The sequence below is a fragment of the Prunus persica genome, chromosome G1 (assembly GCF_000346465.2).
Source record: "Prunus persica cultivar Lovell chromosome G1, Prunus_persica_NCBIv2, whole genome shotgun sequence".
Taxonomy (NCBI): Eukaryota; Viridiplantae; Streptophyta; class Magnoliopsida; order Rosales; family Rosaceae; genus Prunus; species Prunus persica.
In genome coordinates this window covers 47691618-47712279 of record NC_034009.1, presented here as the reverse complement: position 1 = coordinate 47712279, position 20662 = coordinate 47691618, and the positions used below count along the sequence as shown (strand labels likewise).

Sequence of the window (20662 nt, the reverse complement as noted above, 5' to 3'; positions counted from 1 at the left end):
TTCTACGCTACTTCCTTCTTAAATATGATATCGAGTAGAAGCGTGATCTATTATTTCACTAGTGACGAGTACAGAGAAAGCGAATGTACGAGCCTGTTGACGTTTCTATATTGAATCCGGCGGGACAAAGGTATTCCTATTTATTTAATTTAAAGATAAGTTACACGATCTAATCTACTAAAAAGCCTGGGTGAAATAGAGGTCATAGGTTAAGTACAAGACAGAGAGGAATTTGGTGTTGCAGGATTGATGACCGGAAAAGGGTTAATAATTTGTTGATTAGTTCTAGCAGGTATATTGGTATGACTGAACATATTATAAACATAGCATATAGAAGAATCTCAGCCCTACGGCACGAGCAGTTGAGTCCTATCACGCTCTTGTTCACCACAGCAAGTAAAAGTCTTTCGCATCCTCCCCTCTCATCTTCCCTCTCAATTCCATCTCCACTCTCATTCTCACTTCTATTCTCCCTCTTTTGTCCTCTATACTCTAGCACAAAAAGTGAAAACTAAAAACTAAAATTGAAATGGTTATCAAACAGGCCCTTCAATTATAGGAAACTTGAGCCGCTTTTGAAAGAGTGCCGTGAAATGATTTCTTTAAGAAACAAAGAATGAAAAGAAGAAAAATAAGGTGTGTTTTGTTGTGTCTTTGTTGACTACATTCCATAGACTATAACAAGTTGTGGTGTTAGTGAGTGTGTTTTGTAATGAATTTTTTTTTTCTTGATATGTCCTTGCAAAAGAGCTTTGCATCATATGCAATCTGTTTAACAAATCATCTTTTTAGGTTTTTGTTTTCTTTCTAATTTTTATTTTATTTATTTCACCCACTCTTCCCGTAGTAGTTATATGGCTTGAGAAATACAACAGGAACAAGACTGTCGAACAATTTTAGGTGGGTATGGGGTTTGATACTCTGCTTTTAAGTTTTTTTTCACTCAATGTTTATGCATTTTGTAATTTCCATTTACCTCTGATGCGGAGCGTGCATGCAAAAAATAGCAGTGCAAACCAAACTGCTGGATCTTAAATTTATAACTAGCTTAGTAGTCTGGTATCTTATGTTCCATGTCATTTAGTTTTGCTGTCTCTGTTAAGTTCACTTAGGTGCCTTTTATAGTTTCCTAAGTTTATTTTATACTTACCAGTTGAATTCCATCAAAGTAAATTAGTGTGCAATGGAGAAAGCAGTCCAAGATTGAATATGACTATTCTTTTCTTCTTCTTCTTTTGTTTTGTTGATCTGACAAAGTTGTTGATCTTCTTTAATCTAGTTTGTATATTAACATATCTTTATTTTTGTAAATTTTCCTTCCTGTGGTTTGCCATTAAATTTTTTATTGTTTCATCAGTACCTTCATCAAGTTTTGCTGTAATATTGTATTTGGAAGGAGAAAAAAAAAAAAAAAATTCTATGATAACTCGGTGCATGACTCATGTTATGCGTGCCATGTTGAATAGTTTCAACATAATGGTTTTCTTGATTTTCCCTTTTCTTTTCTTTCTATATCTGAATGTTCTTTACTCACCTTTTTATTTCTGAAACATTTACAGAGGTGAAAGTGGTGGCTGTATTTGATGCCATGATGTCTGGACTCCCCACACACAAGGAAGATTTTAATGGGTACTGTTTCTGAGCTCAGGGTACAATACCTGTTGTGGTTACTAAACAATGAAAATCTTGACTTGTTCTTTGGTTTCTTTTTTTGCTTTTTTTGCTTTTTTTTTTTTTGGGTGAGGAGGGCAGAGTAAAACTGCACCTTGTACTGTTCTTTTGCATGTGCATGTGCATGTTTGTGAGTGTAATTTCACTTCTTGCTTTCAACATCCTCATTTTGTCTGAATTCAATGTACTAGTGTAATAACTTTGAGTTTGGATGATAAGCCTGAGGTGAAAGGGCTTTAATCTTCAACATCCAAACCTCAAATCATTTGAATGCTATGGCATTAAAAATATGCCACTGCTTGCTTAAGGAATATCATTTTTCCACTAGCTTGTACACAATTGTTCCCCGAAACTTTGGGACAAATCACTTGACTGAACTTGATTTGACGCATTTAGTAAGAAATGTTAGGGTTAACTACATAAAACCGCCTAAACTTTGGGATCCATTTCAAATTGGTACCTGATCTTTGAAGACCCTATAAGCTCATGCACAAACTCACGAAAAACCTGGACGTAAGCGCATTTGTCAATAGCCCGTTAGTATGTCTGTTAAATGATGACATGGAAAATGTGAGTCCCACATTTTATGCTTATGTGGACTCCACCCATGGCCAACAGCTCCAACCACCTAGCCCTTCCACACCCACCCACAAAGCTCATCACCAATCTCCTGGGGCTCAACCTCCCACCTGCGAGCCACCATGCCACCTCCAATCCCATCACCCCCAGCCACACCGTACTTGCTTTGATTCTATTTTTCTTCAGCTTTTTCTTTGTTTTTTTAGTTAATAATTTGGGTTTGTTTTGTATAATTTTGGTGGTAGGTGGTGTGGGTTAATCCTGAATATTTGTTTAAGTTTGTTTTTTTGGTCTATGTGGACTCCACCCAAGCATTAAATACAGGACGCATATTTGCCACATCATCATTTAACAGACATAAACAGACTCATTGACAGATGCTTACATGTAGGTTTTGTGAATTTAGACTTCAAAGATCGGGAGCAATTTGAAATGGCCCCAAAAGCTTGGGGTGTTTTATGTGGTTAACCCAAATTTTTGTTAAAAGTTTTGGCGCGTGTTTGCAGATAAGTTTCCAATGCAAGTTCATGGAAATCACCATATGAAATTGTTTTACTGAAACTTCTTTTGGCGAAGAATTTCCTTTTATTTTTTATTTTTATCTAAACTTTATCCAAAAAAATCAGTTTTGGTGTTATTTTCTTACAAACAAGCTCAGATTATACTGAAGACCAAAAAGACAAAAAGAAAAAAGTTCTATTAGCCCTTGTGCTTCTTTAACATTTTCCATTTTCTGGGCCTCGCCTAATGACATTTGAAGCAGATATCAGGAGATTCAAGACTATATGATCACAACATACTTGCATGTTGCCTCTTGAGACATCATAAGAGATGATTTAATAACTTTTTTCTTCTGTAACTTTAATTGATTCATGAAATGGTTTTCGTTTTCCAGATTCTCCATAAACTTTTATCTCTTATATTTATTTCTTTGGTGGGAAAATAACGTATTAGTAACTCTATTGTTCTGTTATTCATCAAGGTCATCCTGAATGGCAAGTTTGTCTTCTTGAATTTTCAATTTTTAACTTGATGAAAAAAAAGTTACACTCAGCTGTTAGTGTATATGCTTGATTAAATCACCTTGGTACTAAATCACTTCATCTAAGGAACTGTAATCCTAAGAATTCACAATGTTGCAGTGTCGATGTAGTTTACTCAGGTGAATCTTGTGCGGATGCGTGGATTGAGAAAGAGGTGAGGAATGACTTGAAGCTGAAACCAACTTTAGAATTGTGCAGTCACTTCAAAAGTGAAATAAAGCCATGTTTGTTTACCTGATTTGGGTCTGCGGTTCTTATTTAATTGGTAACACAAAGTCCCGTGCTTGTTTTTTTCTTTTTTCATTTGATGTAGGATATCCCATATTATATTGAGCTCGAGGTAAAAATTCTGATGCAGGATGGTGAGATGTAGTAGGCTACTAGGCTCTAATACCTAACATAGAGCACTGTATATAATAGGAGTTACTTGACAAGCTATGTTTTTTATTGCAAGCTGTTTATGGCAACAAGGCTTTTGGGGTAGAAGATTTAGAGTGAAGGATTTATGGTGAAAAGAAAGAGGAAAGGGTCAGGAGTTGAGGGGAAAAAGAGGAAACCAAGTCATGGATGCTGTTTTGTGGCTATGAGCAGTACCCCCAAGAATGGTAATTTGGTTGTTCTAGAAGCAACAATTCAGATTAAGAAAAAAGTGGCTAGGTTTTGGTGGATAGGATTTTGGAAAATTGGAGTTATATAGTATATTAAACACATCAAATACAGGTAAGGCTGCAGGAGTCCACATTTGTGTTCAACACTAAGCTTAGTGGTAAAAATCCATGTAGAATGCAAAAGAAAAGAATGTTCTATATATTCCATTTCTTTTGTTTGGTTCATAGATGAGAGTGGTAAACAAAACAAAATGAAGGACAACAACTCAAAATTTTCCTTTGAGTTATTAGACATTTAGCTTAATGGCTGATTATTGGGCTTTAGCCTAAGACTATTAGCTTAAATTTAGGTCTTGTTGTAGAGTTCATTAACAGATTATGTCATGGATTTCTGTATAAATTGTGTGTACTCCTTTCAGTTGAATATGCAATATGATGTTCTTCATCTCCCTTTCTCAAGTTCCTTTTTTCTACTCTTTTTCTTCTTTTTTGAGGCTACTGGAAATTTGTAAATTTATATCCACATATGGAAATGGGATGTCCATGTATGGCTATTAAGAGTTCTTGTTCAGCGCAATGATGGTTACATTTCAGACAGGATTGTTAAAGAAAAGGTTAGAGATTGTTCTCTACTAAATGTTATGACTAGAACCAGTAACGGTGTAAGGAGGACACGATGGGGTCATACTACTTCCTTTTGGTCCATTTTGGTCACAAAAATCACTTCACTTAATGAATAATAAAATCAACTATGTTTGTTTTTGTCTAAGTCGAAGCTTATCATTCTCTACAACTTTTTTCTTTGAGTCAGACCTTAGTACAAATACATAATATGTATTGGAGGACTAGCTGGAAAAAATATAAGGGATGGGTTTTACGTATGCCATAAAAAGGTTTAGGGAGAAGGCTTTTCATTTGCACTAAAAGGTTAATTCTGTGTATGGCATCAGTCACATGACCCTCCTCACCAGGTAGACCCTATGGGTGAGAACCTGTGAATTACTTGGGCTGTTGGTGGGGCCCTAATGTCTCTTGTAATCTAAGATTCTCATATTTCTTAAATATCACTTGGTAACTGGTACACAAAGAGTTGCATCATGTATGCGGTACAAAAGTTTGAAAGAATTTGATGTCCTGAATCTCAGTTCTAGTACACAACTGCATTTGTGCACTGTTCTAGGCCTGAAACTGGTTAGCTTCGCAATACAATTTTCAATAACCCTCTGGTATTTGCTTCTCTGCTCTGTTTTATGTGCATTTCTTTTTCTTGATCTGTAACTTGTGATTTTTCTCTATGCAACAGGTTGCAGCCTTAAGGGAGGATGGATGCCCTAAAGTTTGGGTTGTGACTTCTGATCATATTCAGCAGCATGCAGCACATGGAGCAGTATGTGTTCTCCTCTTAATTCCGGTGTAAATGAGATTTTTCTTCTGATCCTGTTAAATAAATTTGGACTGTTATCTTTGTTAAACTATTAAAATTATCAAGGAGTTCCAATTTTGATGCATAAAGTCCAAGCATATAATATATTTGCATTTCCTGTAATGTCCCATTTCTGGCTGCCACAAATTTTGTTGGTACTGCAGCATACTATTTGCAGCTATCTTGTTCCCCCGAGTCCATCTTGTTCCCCTGTACCATCCCAATGAGTTTAAGTTGGGTTAAGTTGTGCTTTACTAATCTTTTGAAGTAATCTCTTTAATAATTCCTTTTCTTTCATGTTTTATACAACTAGTAATATTGTTCGACAATTCACTGGAGCACTCTTGCAATCTCGTATTTAAATTCCTCGAACTTGCAGAATTTAAAGCTCTGAGACCTAGTGGCATTAGCCTTCTTGAAGGTTGTGTGCATCTTGGCTTCAAAACCAAGAAAGATTGTGGAGTCCCCCATCCCCCGGAAAGAAAAAGCAAACTTGTTTCCGTATTGTAGCATGATGCTATTTTATTCCCTTACAATTTGAAAAACAAGATTTAGGTATCTTGTATGTTCACATGGCTGATGTTCTTCAACATTCACTGAATCATGACCTTAGCAACCTGATATGGACTCTTATACTGTTATTTTTCAGGGAGCCTTCATTTGGAGTTGCAAGGCGTTGGTTTCTGAGGTAAGGCATGTAACTATATGATGTGTTGCCATTTTGTTCAATGATGTCGAGTGTGGACAATGTAGTATGTACTAATTAAAATCAGTCTTTCTGTTCATGTTAACATTCATTTGTTAGGAACAGTTAGATTTGTTCAGAACTCTGGCCTAATTACATTTTACACCCTCCAAGTTTGGGCCATGTATCAATTTCATACCTCATCTTTAAAACATTGCAGTGATAGACCTAAGGACATGCTTTAGTTTATTTATCAGTTAAAACATGCAATAAGATAAAAATAAATAAGAAACACAACTTAACTTTAAAACTTAGGGCCCATTTGGTTCAAGGTTTTGGAGCTTGGGAATGGGTTTCAAATTGCATTCCCATGTTTGGTAAGTGCACTCTTGGGAATGCAATTATGGACTCATGGGTATGGACTTCCCATGTAGTGGGGGAAGTTCATGGCTCACCTTGGGAAACTTTTTCCCCCACCTTGGGAAAGCATTTAATGCAATTTTTTTTTTTTTTACTAACTTACCCATGTTATTATTTTAAAATACCACTTTTGACCCTTAAAAAACTCTTCATATTAATAACTTTAAATGATAAAAAAGGGTATTGTTGGAAAACTGATCAACTTTTCATTTCTAATACTGCACAAACCAAACATGGGAATGGGAGAAAACGACATTTCCTAGTCCTTATTTCCCATCATTCCCAAACATGGGAATGGACATCCTCCATTCCCATCTCATGGGATTAGACATGGGAAGTTTATTCCCAAGAAGTGTAATCCGCGAACTAAATGGGCCCTTAATGTTTTAGTGAATTATATTAAACAGGCTGAGAGAATGTATAGTGCTAGAATCCCTATAATTTGATGTATGAATCTCTGTTTTGATGTATTGCTGTTTTTGTTCATGCCAATTCATTTGTTTTGTATAGATTAAAGCATCACAAAAGGAGTTTGAGAGGATGCTTCAGGAACACAGGTCTGTTCTACTTGAGATGAAACTTGTATCTTATTTTCTGCTCTGGAAAATTTAATACACAAGAAGTTATGTTCATGCTGTTTCATCTTGCCATAGCCTTTAGAACTCTAAACCTTTGCCACATTAGATGGTATAAGTGTGCTTCAGGATAACCACATAAGCTTTTTGACGCAGAATGCATATGAATAGTTTTCCTAATTCTATTTGGATTAGTTTTCCTAATTGGGTTAAGGATTCCTTGTTGTTGAAGGATTTCTTATTAGTTAATTTGTTTTCCTATTTCTTAAAGTTTACTTTTCGTTTTCCTAAACTAAAAAGGGTTTTGTTTCTATAAATAGAGCAGTTTGTAATCTTGTAAGGCAGACTTGATTAACGATAAATTTCCTTACTTTAAACTCTCTGATTCCTTCCCTTTCCCTTCGTCTCTTCGATCTCTAATTCTTCTCCTCGATCTCTTATTTCTTCTCTGTTCTATTGCTCAAGTGTTTACTCTAATACCTACGGGTTGTTCTACATCAATTGGTAATCAGAACCTTCCCTCACTTTCGCTTGCATTTGCTCTCTGCCATGGCACCCCAAACCGTGGCCAGCCTTGCAGAACAATGTCATGTGTTCCAAGACAGTTTCTGACGATATCGCTGGCATTGAAACCCAACTGTCCAAGCTCAGCGCTGACCACAAAGAAGAGTTGGTACAGGCTCACAAACATCGTGCAACGATGGACTTTGCCATCACCAAACTCCAAGACTGTTCAGTTGCTTATCAATCACTTTCGGGCCGGACACGCTGAACCTTCTTCTACCTCAGCGGTGCTCTTGAGTTTGTGAAGTCCGTTGATTCCGTCCGCATATTTTGGAAGATGCATCTTGCCGCGAATTGGAAGCTGAAATTTTTTTGTGTCCACAACGAAGATACACCGGGTATTCCGGGCACTCTTCCACTCCTACTCCAAATCCTAATATTCCTACCTCCAAATATGGCATTGCCGGTCCACCTGCTCCTACGATACCCGCAACATAAAAAGGACCATCGCCATCCATGGCTGCTCACATCAAATGCTATCGTTGCCACGCTAAGGGCCACATCGCCTCTCGTTGTCCCCACAGAACTTTAACCATTGGCTCCCTCAATGAGCATGTGGAGCCCCTTGAACCATTTATGATCTGGAACTTGATAATTCCTATGTGGAGGCGTCATTTCACCGAGTGTTATGCGTTGTATTTATTCAACATCTACACCTCCACCTCCTGATTCATGGAAAGTATCTTTCAAACCTGTCCCTTGCGGTACCAATAGATGCCAACTAGTTATTGATGGGGGAAGTACGCTGAATGTTATCTCTAAAACTGTTGTCGATCGCCTTCACCTGCAGGCCGAGCCACATCCCCATCCTTTTCATGTTAGCTGGGTCGATAAAACCAAGTTACCTGTTACTGAAAGATGACTTGTTCCTCTTCAACTGGGTCCCTGTCACAAGCAACTTTATTGTGAATTGTGATATCCTACCCATGAGTGTCTCACACGTGCTACTAGGCTGGCCATGGCTTTACGACCGTTGTGTGAAAAGTTGCGGCAGAGAGCACCTATACTTTTCAACATGAGGGAAGGAACATAACGCTAAAGCCTTCCAATCCGGCCATCAAACCAACTAAGGATGTTCAACCAACTGTCACTTAAAGAGAAGGCTTCGGAGCATTGATTGAGTATTTTATCACCTGTAGACTTTGCACACGAAACTGCAATCTCTAGCTTAAACCGGCATCTGACAGCACCCCCACTCCACTTGCCGAACCCATAAAGCAGCTCCTCACTGAATTCTCTGATGTCATACCTGATGACTTACTCGTTGAACTACCTACAGCGAGAAAGATTCATCCTGCCATTGACCTTATTCTTGGTTCGCAAATTCCTAATCTTCCCCATCATCGTATGAATCCACCTGAGCGAGCGGAATTGAATCGACAAATTCAGGGGTTGCTGGATAAGGGCTTTATTTGTCATAGTTTAAGCCCTTGTGCTGTTCCAATTCTCCTTACCCCAAAAAGGGATGGCTCCTGTCGAATGTGTTGATAGTCGTGTCGTAAATAAAATTACAATTAAGTGTCATTTCCCCATATTGCGACTTAGAGGATATGTTGGACGACTTGGCTGGTTCCCAATGGTTTTCTAAGATAGATCTTCGTAGTGGCTACCATCAAATCTGCATTCGTGAAGGAGATGAGTGGAAAATCACTTTTAAAACCCCCTGATGGTTTATATGAATGGCGTGTTATGCCCTTTGGCATGTCCAATGCACCTAGCACGTTTATGAGGGTGATGACTCGTGTGTTACGACCTTATATTGGTAATTTCCGGTGGTTTATTTTGATGACATACATATATACAGCTTCTCTCGGGAGAAACATCTCAAACATCTTAGGACGATATTCTTTCCTTTACGACAGGAAAAACTGTATGCTAACTTGAAAAATGTTTGTTTCTTCAACCGCAAGTCTTATTCTTGGGGTTCAATATTTCTACGGCCGAGGTTAGCACAGATCCCGCCAAGGTGGCGGCTATTACTGGTCGGCCAGCTGCCATGACCTTGACAAAGGAATGCAGCTTTTATGGTCTCGCCTCTTTTTATTGATGATTTATTCTAGGGTCCAGTACTATTATGGCACCAATCACTGATTGTTTGAAACAAGGAGCTTTTCTTTGGACCCCTACGACTGCTAAGGCCTTTACAATTTTGAAGCAAAATATTACTCAGGCGCATGTTCTTCGACATCCTGATTTGACCAAAGTCTTTGAAGTCGCATGTGCCGCTTTCGGAGTTGGGATTGGTGGTGTGCTTAGCCAAGGTCATCTTGTATCATACTTTGGTGAGAAACTTAATGAAGCAAAGAAGATTATTCTACTTATGATAAGGAATTTTATGTTGTGATGCAAGCACTTCGGTATTGGCAATATTAACTGCCGCCAAACGAATTTTTGTTATATTCAGATCATCAAGCTTTGAAATATCTCCACTCTCAACGCACCATTAGCAGTCGACATGTTAAATGGTCCGAATATCTACCTGAGGCTTGATCGTTTTTCTAAAATGGCGCATTTTTTGCCTTGTGCCAAAATTACCGATGCTTCTTATGTGGCAAAATTATTTTTTAAGTAGTCCATTTGCATGGCCTCCCCATCTCCATTACTTCTGCCTTGAAGTTTTCCTCTGCTTTTCATCCCCAAACGGATGGTCAAACTCAGGTGGTTAATCGCAGTCTTGGTGATTTACTTCGCTGTTTGGTTGGGGATAAGCCTGGTAATTGGGGTTTCTTGTTGCCTGTGGCAGAGTTTGCTTATAACAACTCAGTTAATCGAAGTACTGGTAAGAGTCCTTTTGAGGTTGTTCATGGGTTTTCTCCCTGATCACTTGTTGATTTGGTTGCTCTTCCTGTGGCTGCCTGCGCATCAGATTCTGCTACTTCGTTTGCTGAACATATTAGGCAACTGCATGATGACGTCTGTCGGCAGATATCTTGCACACCGACACTTATAAACTAAAGCCAATGCTCATCGTTGTCACCAGGAGTTTCAGGAAGGGGATTTTGTTATGGTGCGGAATTGTGCTGAGCGTTTTCCGAAGCAATCTTTTAAGAAGCTTCATGCTCATTCGCTGGGTCCTTATCGTATCATTATGAAGCTTGGGTCCAATGCTTACTTGATTGAGTTGCCCGCAGATATGCATGTAAGTCCCATTTTCAATGTTGCTGATTTATCTCCTTATTGGGGAACCTTTTCTCCACCTATTTCTATGGATATTGTTCAGGGTTCCATTCCCCCTCCTGTGCCGTGTATTCCTTCTACCAGTTCTGCCCCTACAGATCAGATTGCTGACGTCTTGGATCATGAAGTTGTGGCCTCGTCTGCTGGAGGTTCTACCCATTATCTGGTTCATTGGGTTGGAAGGCCTGCTACTGAGGATACTTGGATTACAGAAGCTTAATTTCGCCAGTTGGATTTCAATCTTCTACACAGTTATGAGGATGCTCTTCATGATCTTGATTTGGCTGCATCTTGTCCTCCTATCATCCATACTTACCAACGTCGTCGTCATCCTTAATCTTGGTTTACTCGCCGGTGTCGAGTTCTTTACTCGCCGGTGTCGAGTTCTTTTTGGTGGGGGAGAATGATGCAGAATGCATATGAATAGTTTTCCTAAATCTATTTGGATTAGTTTTCCTATTATTAGTTTTCCTAGTTCAGTTAAGGATTCCTTGTTGTTGAAGGATCTCTTATTAGTTAATTTGTTTTCCTATTTCTTCAAGTTTACTTTTCCTTTTCCTAAACTAAAAGGGTTTTGTCTCTATAAATAGAGCAGTTTGTAGTTTGTAATCTTATAAGGCAGGCTTGTTTAATGATAAATTTCCTTACTTTAAACTCTCTGATTCCTTCCCTTTCCCTTCGTCTCTTCGTCTCTTCGATCTCTAATTCTTCTTCGCGATCTCTGATTTCTTCTCTGTTCTTTTGCTCAAGTGTTTACTCTAAATACCTACGGGTTGTTCTACATCACTTTTCCCACCAATGTCTGGGATAAAAAAAGGTATCATAGTCATGTGCAGAGGATATTAAGTGACTATTCTCAGCACCAGATCTAAAGACACTATCTTATAGGAGCTCAGCCTGTTCTACTTACTGGTTAAGAGCTGTGTTGCTCTTAAGCTCAGTCCTTAAAAGATGGGCACTTTTAGGCATTGAATGAGGTACTCTTGGATTGATCCATGATTTACTCACAATGAGAAACTCTGTGTGGTTATCGGTTAGACGAAGTTTCATGCCTTTTACACATGACAGGAGTGTCATGTGTTGGTTTGGGCACAAGGCGTACGTCACGTCAACTTCCAAAAGCCATGCATGTTGAGATATGCTGGTACATTTTTAATTGATTTATGAGTCATCTGCTCAAGGATATCTTTAGTCATGAAAAAACTATTCTTACCAAAATATTTTCGAAAATAGTAGCCATGTGTAAGTTTCTTGCCAAAAATGCTGCCGGCTTCTCAAATTTTCATTCTTAGGGAATGGTGCAACTTTTCTGAGTATTCAAGGAAGTGATCGTGTTCTCGGGTGTCCAAAGAAGTGCCCCACAAATCATATAAATTAATAAAGCATTTGAGGTCCTTGTTTTGAGCATCTTTATGCCAGAGTTTGCTGGGGGGCGAAAATATCAATTTGATTGCTACTATTAATAAATTATGATTTACCTTTCTCAGGTCTACTTCTTTTTATCAATTTGATTCCAACTATTAATGAATTCTGGTTTATTTTTCTTAGGTCTACTTCTTTTCAAGGGAGGTTATTAAAGCACAATCTTGATTCAGAAGTTGTAGATGCTCTCAAGGATCTCAGAAGGAAGTTATCTGAAACTGAATCGAAGTAGTTGATCAGGTTTTGTTTCAGATCAAGATATCAAGGATCTTAGAAGGATGTTATCCGATGCTTGTCCTGTACACAAGTATAGGATGATGTACTGGCGTCATCCTTCAGAAATCAATCCCTGGCCATAGAAGATGTCAATTTGTACCATGTTGTATAAGGCACTCAAATTGTTTGGTTTGGAACATTTGACAGTTGTACCTTAAAAAATTTGGCAATAAAATTTTAGTAACAGAGTTTGTCAGCTTCCGTTACATGTAATCTTAGTCTCACAAATCCATTCAATTAAGTTTTATCAATTTCTTTTGTTATATATGTAGATTGTTGGTTAAATAAATAATACTTGTCTCAAAGTATCATTAGAAATTTCCAAATTTCCAAATTTTCATAACAATTTCATGGTTTTTATCAAATTTTTACCAATATTTATCGAATATATTTCTGCCAAAATGGTTGCATTTTGGGACTTCCGAAATTTCCGGAATGACCGATAGGGTAATGTTTGTTTGGGGTTTTGTTTCTTAAAAGGAAATTTAGGGTAATGTTATTTAGTGGACGTTGGGTAAAATTGACATTTGATCAATCACAAAGACTGATAACTAGCGACGACAAGCACATGCTGCTTTCCTGGGAAATATATGACCAACTTGAAATTCAGGCAAACTAGTCACATAAAAATTGAAATTTGGACTTTTTATTTTATCTATATTGACTATTCAACCGACTTGTAACTTCAAAGAATTACGCTGCGTGTTTGAGGGTATTGAGGAAAGGTGTCAGGCAGTTGTATGTTACGTTGCTTTAACTACACTTAATCCAGTCACAAGATATTAAGATTTGATCGCATCCAAAGTGAGTATTTCGAAAAGAAAATATGACACGGATGTCTTCAACACTACATCACTTGATAAAAATTTGCAAACAAAGCGAGCTTGATGAAAAGAATTGCCTGTTCGTAGTTTTCAGGTCGATGAATCAATCATTATATACTTGACAAATATAAAACAAGAACCACTTACAATGAAAACCTGTGGATGTAAAGAATCAATGGACCAGTTACAAATGAGACAAAATGGGAAGAACTTTGGCCGCGTACAGAGCATTCATTCATGCAAAAGTAATCACATTAACCGGTGGCAACTACTATTAGACATTAATATCTGAGCGCTTTGATCTGCCTGTACTGCTGATTTCTGGGTAACTAGTATGGGAAAATCTAGGAAGGCTGTAGTTTTCTGAAACCGAAACTGGTTGCTGAGGATAAAGCGTGGGAGGTGGTGTCAGATTGCGTTGCGCTGGAAGAGGAGGGAGCATGTTGTACTTGTAAGGGTCACCACGCAAGCTGCCAAAAAAAAACCTTGGTAAGAAAAATCACAACAAACATAGTAAGACAACCCATTGAGAGGAGAAGAAGTGTGCTGATGATGAATTATCATCATGACTTATAAAGTGCTGGCACATAATTGGCAGGGTCATGCAAAACTTCACATTTGATCAAAACATAATCAATCACCGTTTACGTTCTATCACAGGAAAACCATCTCACTTCTGAGCTAGCATACCCCCCATTAATTATTTAAAGATGATGTTGACAGCTATAACAAGTTGGAGAGAAGAATGTAACTGGCTGAAACTACCTGGAATTCCGGTAGGAATGATCCTCATCACTCCAATTTTCATCTACAGTCTCTGCAGGTTTTTGAACTGGAGAACCAGACCATGGATTTTGTGCAGGTACATCATCAGAAAAATATCTTCTTCTGATCAACTGAAACAACCAAGACAAGAGTTGGACATCTTTCATACGACAAAAGAAATAAGCTAACAGCAAGAACACAAATACAGACCATACGGAAAAATTTCATCACAGCTTCCTTGTCATATCTTGCTTCTTTGGCAGCCTGTATATGTTCAACAGACCATCATATATTAACGATTCCATGTTACCAACGATTCCCTCACAAGATATATAGAACATAAACATGACAATTATATTCCCTGATAGAAATTGACCTTTTTGCTGGATAGAAAACAATGACTTTATTGATCAAAGTCAAAAGTTACAAAAAAATTCCTCGCCAAACTAAGTATAGCCTTATTACATCCAGGAATTAAACTACTTCTAACTACAGAGGACCAGAACTAAAACCAAAAGAAAAATAAGAACCCAAAATGATAAAAACAGGGGAAATGTGAGGAAGAAACTACAGTGGAGAAAAAGTTAACTGATTTACAGTTAACACCCAATGTCCACGACCAGAATGGCAGAGAAGTTCAGGCATCTTGTTCCAGTAAATGGAATTCAAATTAACAAAATGCCCTAACAGTTTTGGGTCCAATGTTTTAAAACATAATTTGAAAAGATAAAACCATCAATCAACTCCAGAGAGGTGACCCCGCATCTTCTCTTCTTCATTAAATAAAAGGAGTGATTATAAACATCTACTAAGTGTTATAGTTACAAGTTACAACAACTAACAACAATATGTGAATTACTAAAGATCACATATCCCTCTCTGCTAGCTAAAACATTAAAATATCTATAGAAGAAGAAAAAAGCAGAAATTCTGTATAAAAAAAATTATTTTAGAAACTCATTACTGTTTTAGTGTTCTCTGAAAATGACAATTCTTCAGAAGCACTTAAAAAGAGTCCTTGGCTGAATTGCATTATTTATCCACTTACAAGGCCTTTTATTAAAATAGATAGCCAATCAAGAAAAAACATAAATTATGTATTTTTTAAAAATGTTCAGGAAAATATCAAACTTGAGCAATGATTCAGATTCTCAATCTGACAACATAATCAGACAGCCTAGAAAGAGAACATTTCCCCATGCATACATATAAATGAACCACACAAACCAAATAGCAGGTAGAAGCCAAATTCAATGTGTAACAAATAAGGCCATACAAGTACCAAGCACAATACGGTTGGGTCTTTATACTTTTTGTAGCAATAAATGGATGTCACACATGCATTTTAAGTTCCTTATCCGTAGTCTCATATTCATGATCTTGGAGTATCCTTACGTTACATGATCAGTGTATTAGAAGTGGTAAATTATCTTTTACATTTTCTGTATTTCTGTATGCATTGATTTGGGTCTTTTCAATGATTCACATGCCAATAGCTACAATCTTGTGATTTCCCTCAAATGGCTACTTTCAAGCTTTGAAAGTAAGTTAATAGTGAAGAGAATCCTATGTCACATTCTAAGTCATTTGGAATATGAATGAAAAACCTCACAACAAATTCTAATGCTATGCGAAACAGGTAGGTTTTCACTAATTCTAAGTTGCATGGCAGCTTAGCATTAAAAAATTGCCAACTATCCAAGCCAACTAGCGGTAGCATCTATCTGGGTCATAGGGAATGGAGAGAGATAAGACTCAGGTAAGACAGTGGAGAGAATTTCCTTCATGTGTATCCTTCCAGTGCCTTTTTTATTGTTTTAGTGGCTGGCTATCTGGGTCTCTTTATAGATTGTCATCTTGTCATAATACGTTAATTACAATAAGTCAGTTTCATCATTGTATCATATGAGGTGGAATCCCAACTTGCGGAGGAAATTAAAAGAAATAGAAACTGCCGAGTTTTCTTCTCTCTTGTCTTTAATTGAAAACATTTCCTTGTGTCCAGTGCGAGTTGATAAAAAGATTCACAACTTGAGTCCTCTAAACATTTTCTGGCAAATCGTCCTCCAGGGTCCAAATAACTTGGAAGGTAAAGATTAATAATTGCTCATGGGAGGGTCAATACCTGTGATGTTATTCAATGAAGGAGGCCCAAATTGTGCATCTCACCCTATTCGTGTATTCTGTGCAAAGGTGGGGAGGAAAATATGGATGATGACCCATTTCTCTATTGCCCAATCACACTTCAGATTGTGGTATAATCTCTTTGGGGGAGGCAAGGTTGAGTTTGGTGATCCCAGCCTCTTATAAATTATAATTGGTTGAGAAGTTCAAAAACATTTTTCTTTTGGGGAGGAAGCAAAAACTATGTTGAAGTGTTGTGTCTTGGCTATCTTTTGGGTCGTTGGCTGTAAAAGGAAGGCTAGAATATTCTAAGAAAGCTAGGGAGGAGGTAACATCTTTACGGGACAGAGTGAGGCTTTGGTAGCTGCTGAATTCAAGGATATTCCTTTTTCTATTTTCATTCTAATTGGAAAGCTGCTGTTAGCTGACTTTTGAGCCTTCAATTTCTCAAATTTGTGTGCATGGACCTCTCTTGTTCAGATAGACTGCTATTTGGATTGTAACTCTTTGAATGATTACTTAATGAAATCCTTGTTTCCGTAAAAATAAAAATAAAACAAAAACAAAAACATTCAAATTGAACACAGTACTCCTTTTAAAAAACGTTTTAAAGTGCACCTTGGTCAAGTAAACCAAGCAGAACACTGTGTTCACCAAAACATGCTCTAGATATGGCCTCAAAAGTTCATAATAAATATGGACAGAAAAATGAGGTCAGTTGCCTTTGAACACGTCTAATGCAATCACAACCACATTTATTGGATACTAATTTCATTTTCATCAGTTATAATGTGAACAGTGGCAATAAACAAGGAGAAAAAGGGGGAAGGAAAACAAAAAGAAACGAAAAAACACGTTGCTTACCGCAATAAGGCCTCCAGCACTAGGAAAACTCTCAGTCAGTGGAAGTTCCTCACTGGATGGAAGCAAACCTTGTTTCTCAACCCACTGTCGAGCTACGTCAACAAGATTGCCACTGCTTCCCCTTGTACCCTCTTTTGCAGCAATATCAGCTTTGTTACCTATAACAATATAGGGGACAGGAAGACCACCAGGACCTCCAGATCCTAGAGGAGCTGAAAATGTCCCAGTCGCAGCAATCTCAGCTGCCCACCTCTGTAAGCCAGTTTTTGTCCTTCTTTGGGAGAGATCATGAACAAAGATTACACCTGCAGATGAATTTTATGCATATCATGAGTTGAAACATCCAAGTCTGGTTGCAAAATGTTGGTTCCATTTATTTTGATAGGAAACAAAACACAAAAATAAATGTCTGAATACCGTTAGATAAGTTGAGTACAATCACATTGACCATCACTATATACAACCATGACTTACCACAAACATTTTGTCAACACCACTCATTTACATTTGCATCATTAATGAATCGAACATGGATGCATCAAGAGACTAAAAAATGATAAATGCCTGCACTTACAAGCCTAAGCAAGGCTGCTGGTTTCTAACTTAAAAATAAATAGTCAATTAACTTGTCCTCAAAAGTTTGTTTACTTCACGGCCTTTTCTCTTATTTATATTTAACATGCATACTAGTTACAAGGAGAATAAAATGTTTATAGAAGGAGAGAGGTCCCAAACTTGCCATTAATTTGGGAATAAAAAAGAGACCGGCATTCTTTGTATCTATCATGTCCAGGCACATCCCAGAGTTCAATAAAGAAATCTCTCTCAGCATCACCTTTAATGCTGCTTGACGAGCTACCAGAGTTTCCATAAGTAGTATGCTGGATAGAAAAATGGTAAACGCTTATTGGAGACTTGAACTTCAGTAATACTTCTCAATATCCCATCAGAATCAAAGTAATAATTCTTCTTACCTTTACACCAACTGTACACCCTACTGTCTGAGGAGGACGAGCGATTGAAGAACCGTTGACAATCAGATGAACAAGAGAACTTTTTCCAACACCTACCAATTGATCAAAATCCAAAGATGAAGTTTGATACTTTCACCCGAAATTATGAGATGTAATGGACAATAAGGCATAGATTGGATAAAGAACATCCTTCCGGCATGCATTATAAAATTACGTGTGCAGACGTGTGCATGTCAAATTATAGATTCAGAGGGTTGCATTTCCGCCTGTCAAATACTATTTTGTGCAAAGCATTATCATAAACAGGTGAGCCACTACCCTTCTAGTAAGCTAAGATAATATACTTTATCAATCAAGCATGTCAGCAATTGATCTTGATACTTGAAACTAACGTATATAGAATCACTCCATGATTGGGTAAGCATCAAATATTCAATGCTGATTCAAGGTCAAATCAGGTAGAGGTTTCGTCCATATCTGGCCAACATATTTCCAAAATGTCAGGAGGCATTGATCTTTCTTAAAATGAAAAGATCAGTCTCCAACATAAGAACAATATCATTCTAAACTTTTTCAATCTACACTTCTTTCTTAACTCATCCAATCTACAATTCTCCAACCAACATATAAGATACTATATGCAATCTTCTCATGTGTAACTTGAGCTTCCGTATTCATGTTGCTTTGACACTCACTTGAAACCAAAGTTTCTTCACTCTAGCACAGTTGTGCTTCTTAATCCAAAAATGTTAAATTGAACTAATCCAAAGGGCAGCAACCACTCTGATCAGAACTGTACCTAAACTCATATTGACAACAATTTGGTATCCAAAGTTCTAACCAAATCCATATTCTATATCTAATTATGAACATCATTAAGCACATACAAGCATACAACACAATCCAGAACAAATCAATTAAAATTTGCAAAAAACCAAAAAAAAAATAGTAAAAGGAAAGGAAACAAGAAGACAAAGGAAGAGAATTATATAGTCACAATCAACTACCTGAGTCGCCAACAACAAGCACTCGAACCTGCCCACAAGGCGGTCCACCACCGTTTTGCTCTTTGTTCTCCCTCTCACGGTCCCTCCAGAACATGTTGTTCTCCAAGACTTTTCAAACCAAAATCACCTCAAAATGCAACCAAAATCAAAGGCCCAACTCCTCGCACATTCGAGACCCACAAATCAAGTCCCATCAAAGACACACAAAAACCAACAATTTCTCCAAATGGACACCCTCAGTTTCAATCTAAAATCCATTCTGATTCAAGACCAAGCCAAGATCAAAGCCGGAATCATAAAACCCATTTCTAAACATGTCCCAAGGGACCCAAAAGAAAGCCTCGCTAAGGTGCTCAAGAACCAAAACCTAGTTCCACCGATAGATCTCGTATTAAAATCTTCAAGTTGTATACTTGTAAACGTAGAACTTAAGAACTTCTAGTTATTTTAAAATAAAAAAAATAGCTAGATCATGAAAATAAGAACTGGGTTTGGCTCCAACCTTCAACGCAGCTCCTTTTCACCACCATGAAGCATGTGACACCAGTTTCAATTACTCCATCAACGTTTCAGAACACCACCCCCAATAAATCAGAGGCCTTTAACTTTAGATTGGCACCCCAAACAAAGAACCTACAAAGATTTATTCCGCTTCAAATCGACCTCCAATCTGTGAACCTCCTCTTTCTTTCTGTCTACTCTGTCCCTCGCTTTATGTCTTCCTCTCTCTCTCGATCCCCTTCTGTTTCACTCTGCCCCTCTTTGTCAGTTTCACCTCTCCCCCCACCTCCCATTCTAATATTATTTTTCCTTTTCTTTTTTGCTTAAATTTCATTTTACTATCCGGGGGACATTATCGAATTTCCCTTTATTTTATTTTTTTTCGCTAAAGTTGGAAGGGCGGGGTATTCTTGCACACAAGTGTGTGATAAGATAAGATGGGGTTTCAACATCCGATCATTGGTTTGCAAGTCGATTATCATTTTCATTAAGCTATACCATATTGATATTAAGTTTTCATCTTTACTAGTATGAGGATTTTTCATGTCAATTTCGGCCTGTTTGAATTTCATATCCATTCCCAAGCTCCTAAAACTTAAACTTTCATTTGTAATAAACTTTGATTTTACTACAGTTTCATCAACATCGTGATTCTACCATCCAAAAGTCAGTTAACTCATGACGTGGCAATAAAGAGAGCCATCCATTATTAAAAAATAATACAATAAATATATAAAATATGATAAATCTTTTAAAATAAAATTGGAAAGAAAAAAAAACTCCTTCCCACACGCCCTTTCTCTTAACTAACAAAATGAGTTAACTACACAAAACCTCCAAACTATTAGACGTTTTTCAAGTTCATACATAATTTATTGACTATTTATAAATTCATACATAAAATTCTGGAAACTCTACAAACTACCCCTATTGTTAGCCAAATTGTTAGTAGTCTAGGAGATGAGGAATCGGGCAAAAGTCCATGTTTTGGAACTTGGGTGTGACGTTGGTGACCATGGATAGGGTAAATTGGCGCTTGGTAAGATGGTTGTTGGGTTGTGATCCATTGGGTTAAATCGAAAATTGGGCAATAGTGAGGTATGGCTGAGAAGGGAAATTGGTGCGGAGAGGGTAAGGAGGTGCTCAGAGGTGGGTGTGGA

At 37.5% G+C, this 20662-nt stretch overlaps 2 protein-coding genes across 5 annotated transcripts in view; one reads left to right on the top strand and one right to left on the bottom strand.

Moving 5' to 3' along the window:
- Nucleotides 1-12680, top strand: part of LOC18794024 (uncharacterized protein YacP) — a 14487-nt gene extending 1807 nt beyond the window's left edge. The window contains exons 5-10 of one of the 2 annotated variants that reach the window (XM_007227631.2): nucleotides 1560-1629; nucleotides 3393-3447; nucleotides 5205-5288; nucleotides 5974-6012; nucleotides 6940-6986; nucleotides 12294-12680. In XM_007227631.2, the coding sequence (XP_007227693.2) occupies nucleotides 1560-1629; nucleotides 3393-3447; nucleotides 5205-5288; nucleotides 5974-6012; nucleotides 6940-6986; nucleotides 12294-12399 (401 nt within the window). In that variant the 3' untranslated portion in view covers nucleotides 12400-12680. Of the gene's footprint in view, nucleotides 1-1559; nucleotides 1630-3392; nucleotides 3448-5204; nucleotides 5289-5973; nucleotides 6018-6939; nucleotides 6987-12293 lie in introns of both variants that reach the window. The other variant, XM_020565902.1, reaches the window with a different exon arrangement.
- Nucleotides 13280-20007, bottom strand: LOC18788205 (small GTPase LIP1). Of its 3 annotated transcripts, XM_020565891.1 has the most exons (8): nucleotides 19504-19997; nucleotides 19002-19368; nucleotides 17995-18086; nucleotides 17760-17901; nucleotides 17021-17325; nucleotides 14243-14296; nucleotides 14033-14163; nucleotides 13280-13737 (listed from the first exon to the last, which is right to left on the bottom strand). In XM_020565891.1, the coding sequence occupies exons 2-8, from the start codon at nucleotides 19093-19095 to the stop codon at nucleotides 13542-13544; spliced, it is 1014 nt and encodes a 337-aa protein (XP_020421480.1). In that variant the 5' UTR covers nucleotides 19096-19368; nucleotides 19504-19997; the 3' UTR covers nucleotides 13280-13541. The 3 variants fall into 3 exon arrangements, with proteins under 3 accessions (XP_020421480.1, XP_020421488.1, XP_020421485.1); XM_020565899.1 differs by lacking the exon at nucleotides 19002-19368 and having other exon boundaries at nucleotides 19504-20001; XM_020565896.1 differs by lacking the exon at nucleotides 14243-14296 and having other exon boundaries at nucleotides 19002-20007.

What these genes read in the sequence shown, in the direction of transcription:
- LOC18788205 (XM_020565891.1), bottom strand. Translation starts at nt 19,095, where the DNA reads ATGTTCTGGAGGGACCGTGAGAGGGAGAACAAAGAGCAAAACGGTGGT. An exon ending in GCTTGTTGTTGGCGACTCAG is followed by an intron (nt 18,087 to 19,001) that starts GTAGTTGATTGT and finishes ATCAATTGGTAG; the next exon opens with GTGTTGGAAAAAGTTCTCTT. An exon ending in CATTCCTACCGGAATTCCAG is followed by an intron (nt 13,738 to 14,032) that starts GTAGTTTCAGCC and finishes TTTTTTTGGCAG; the next exon opens with CTTGCGTGGTGACCCTTACA.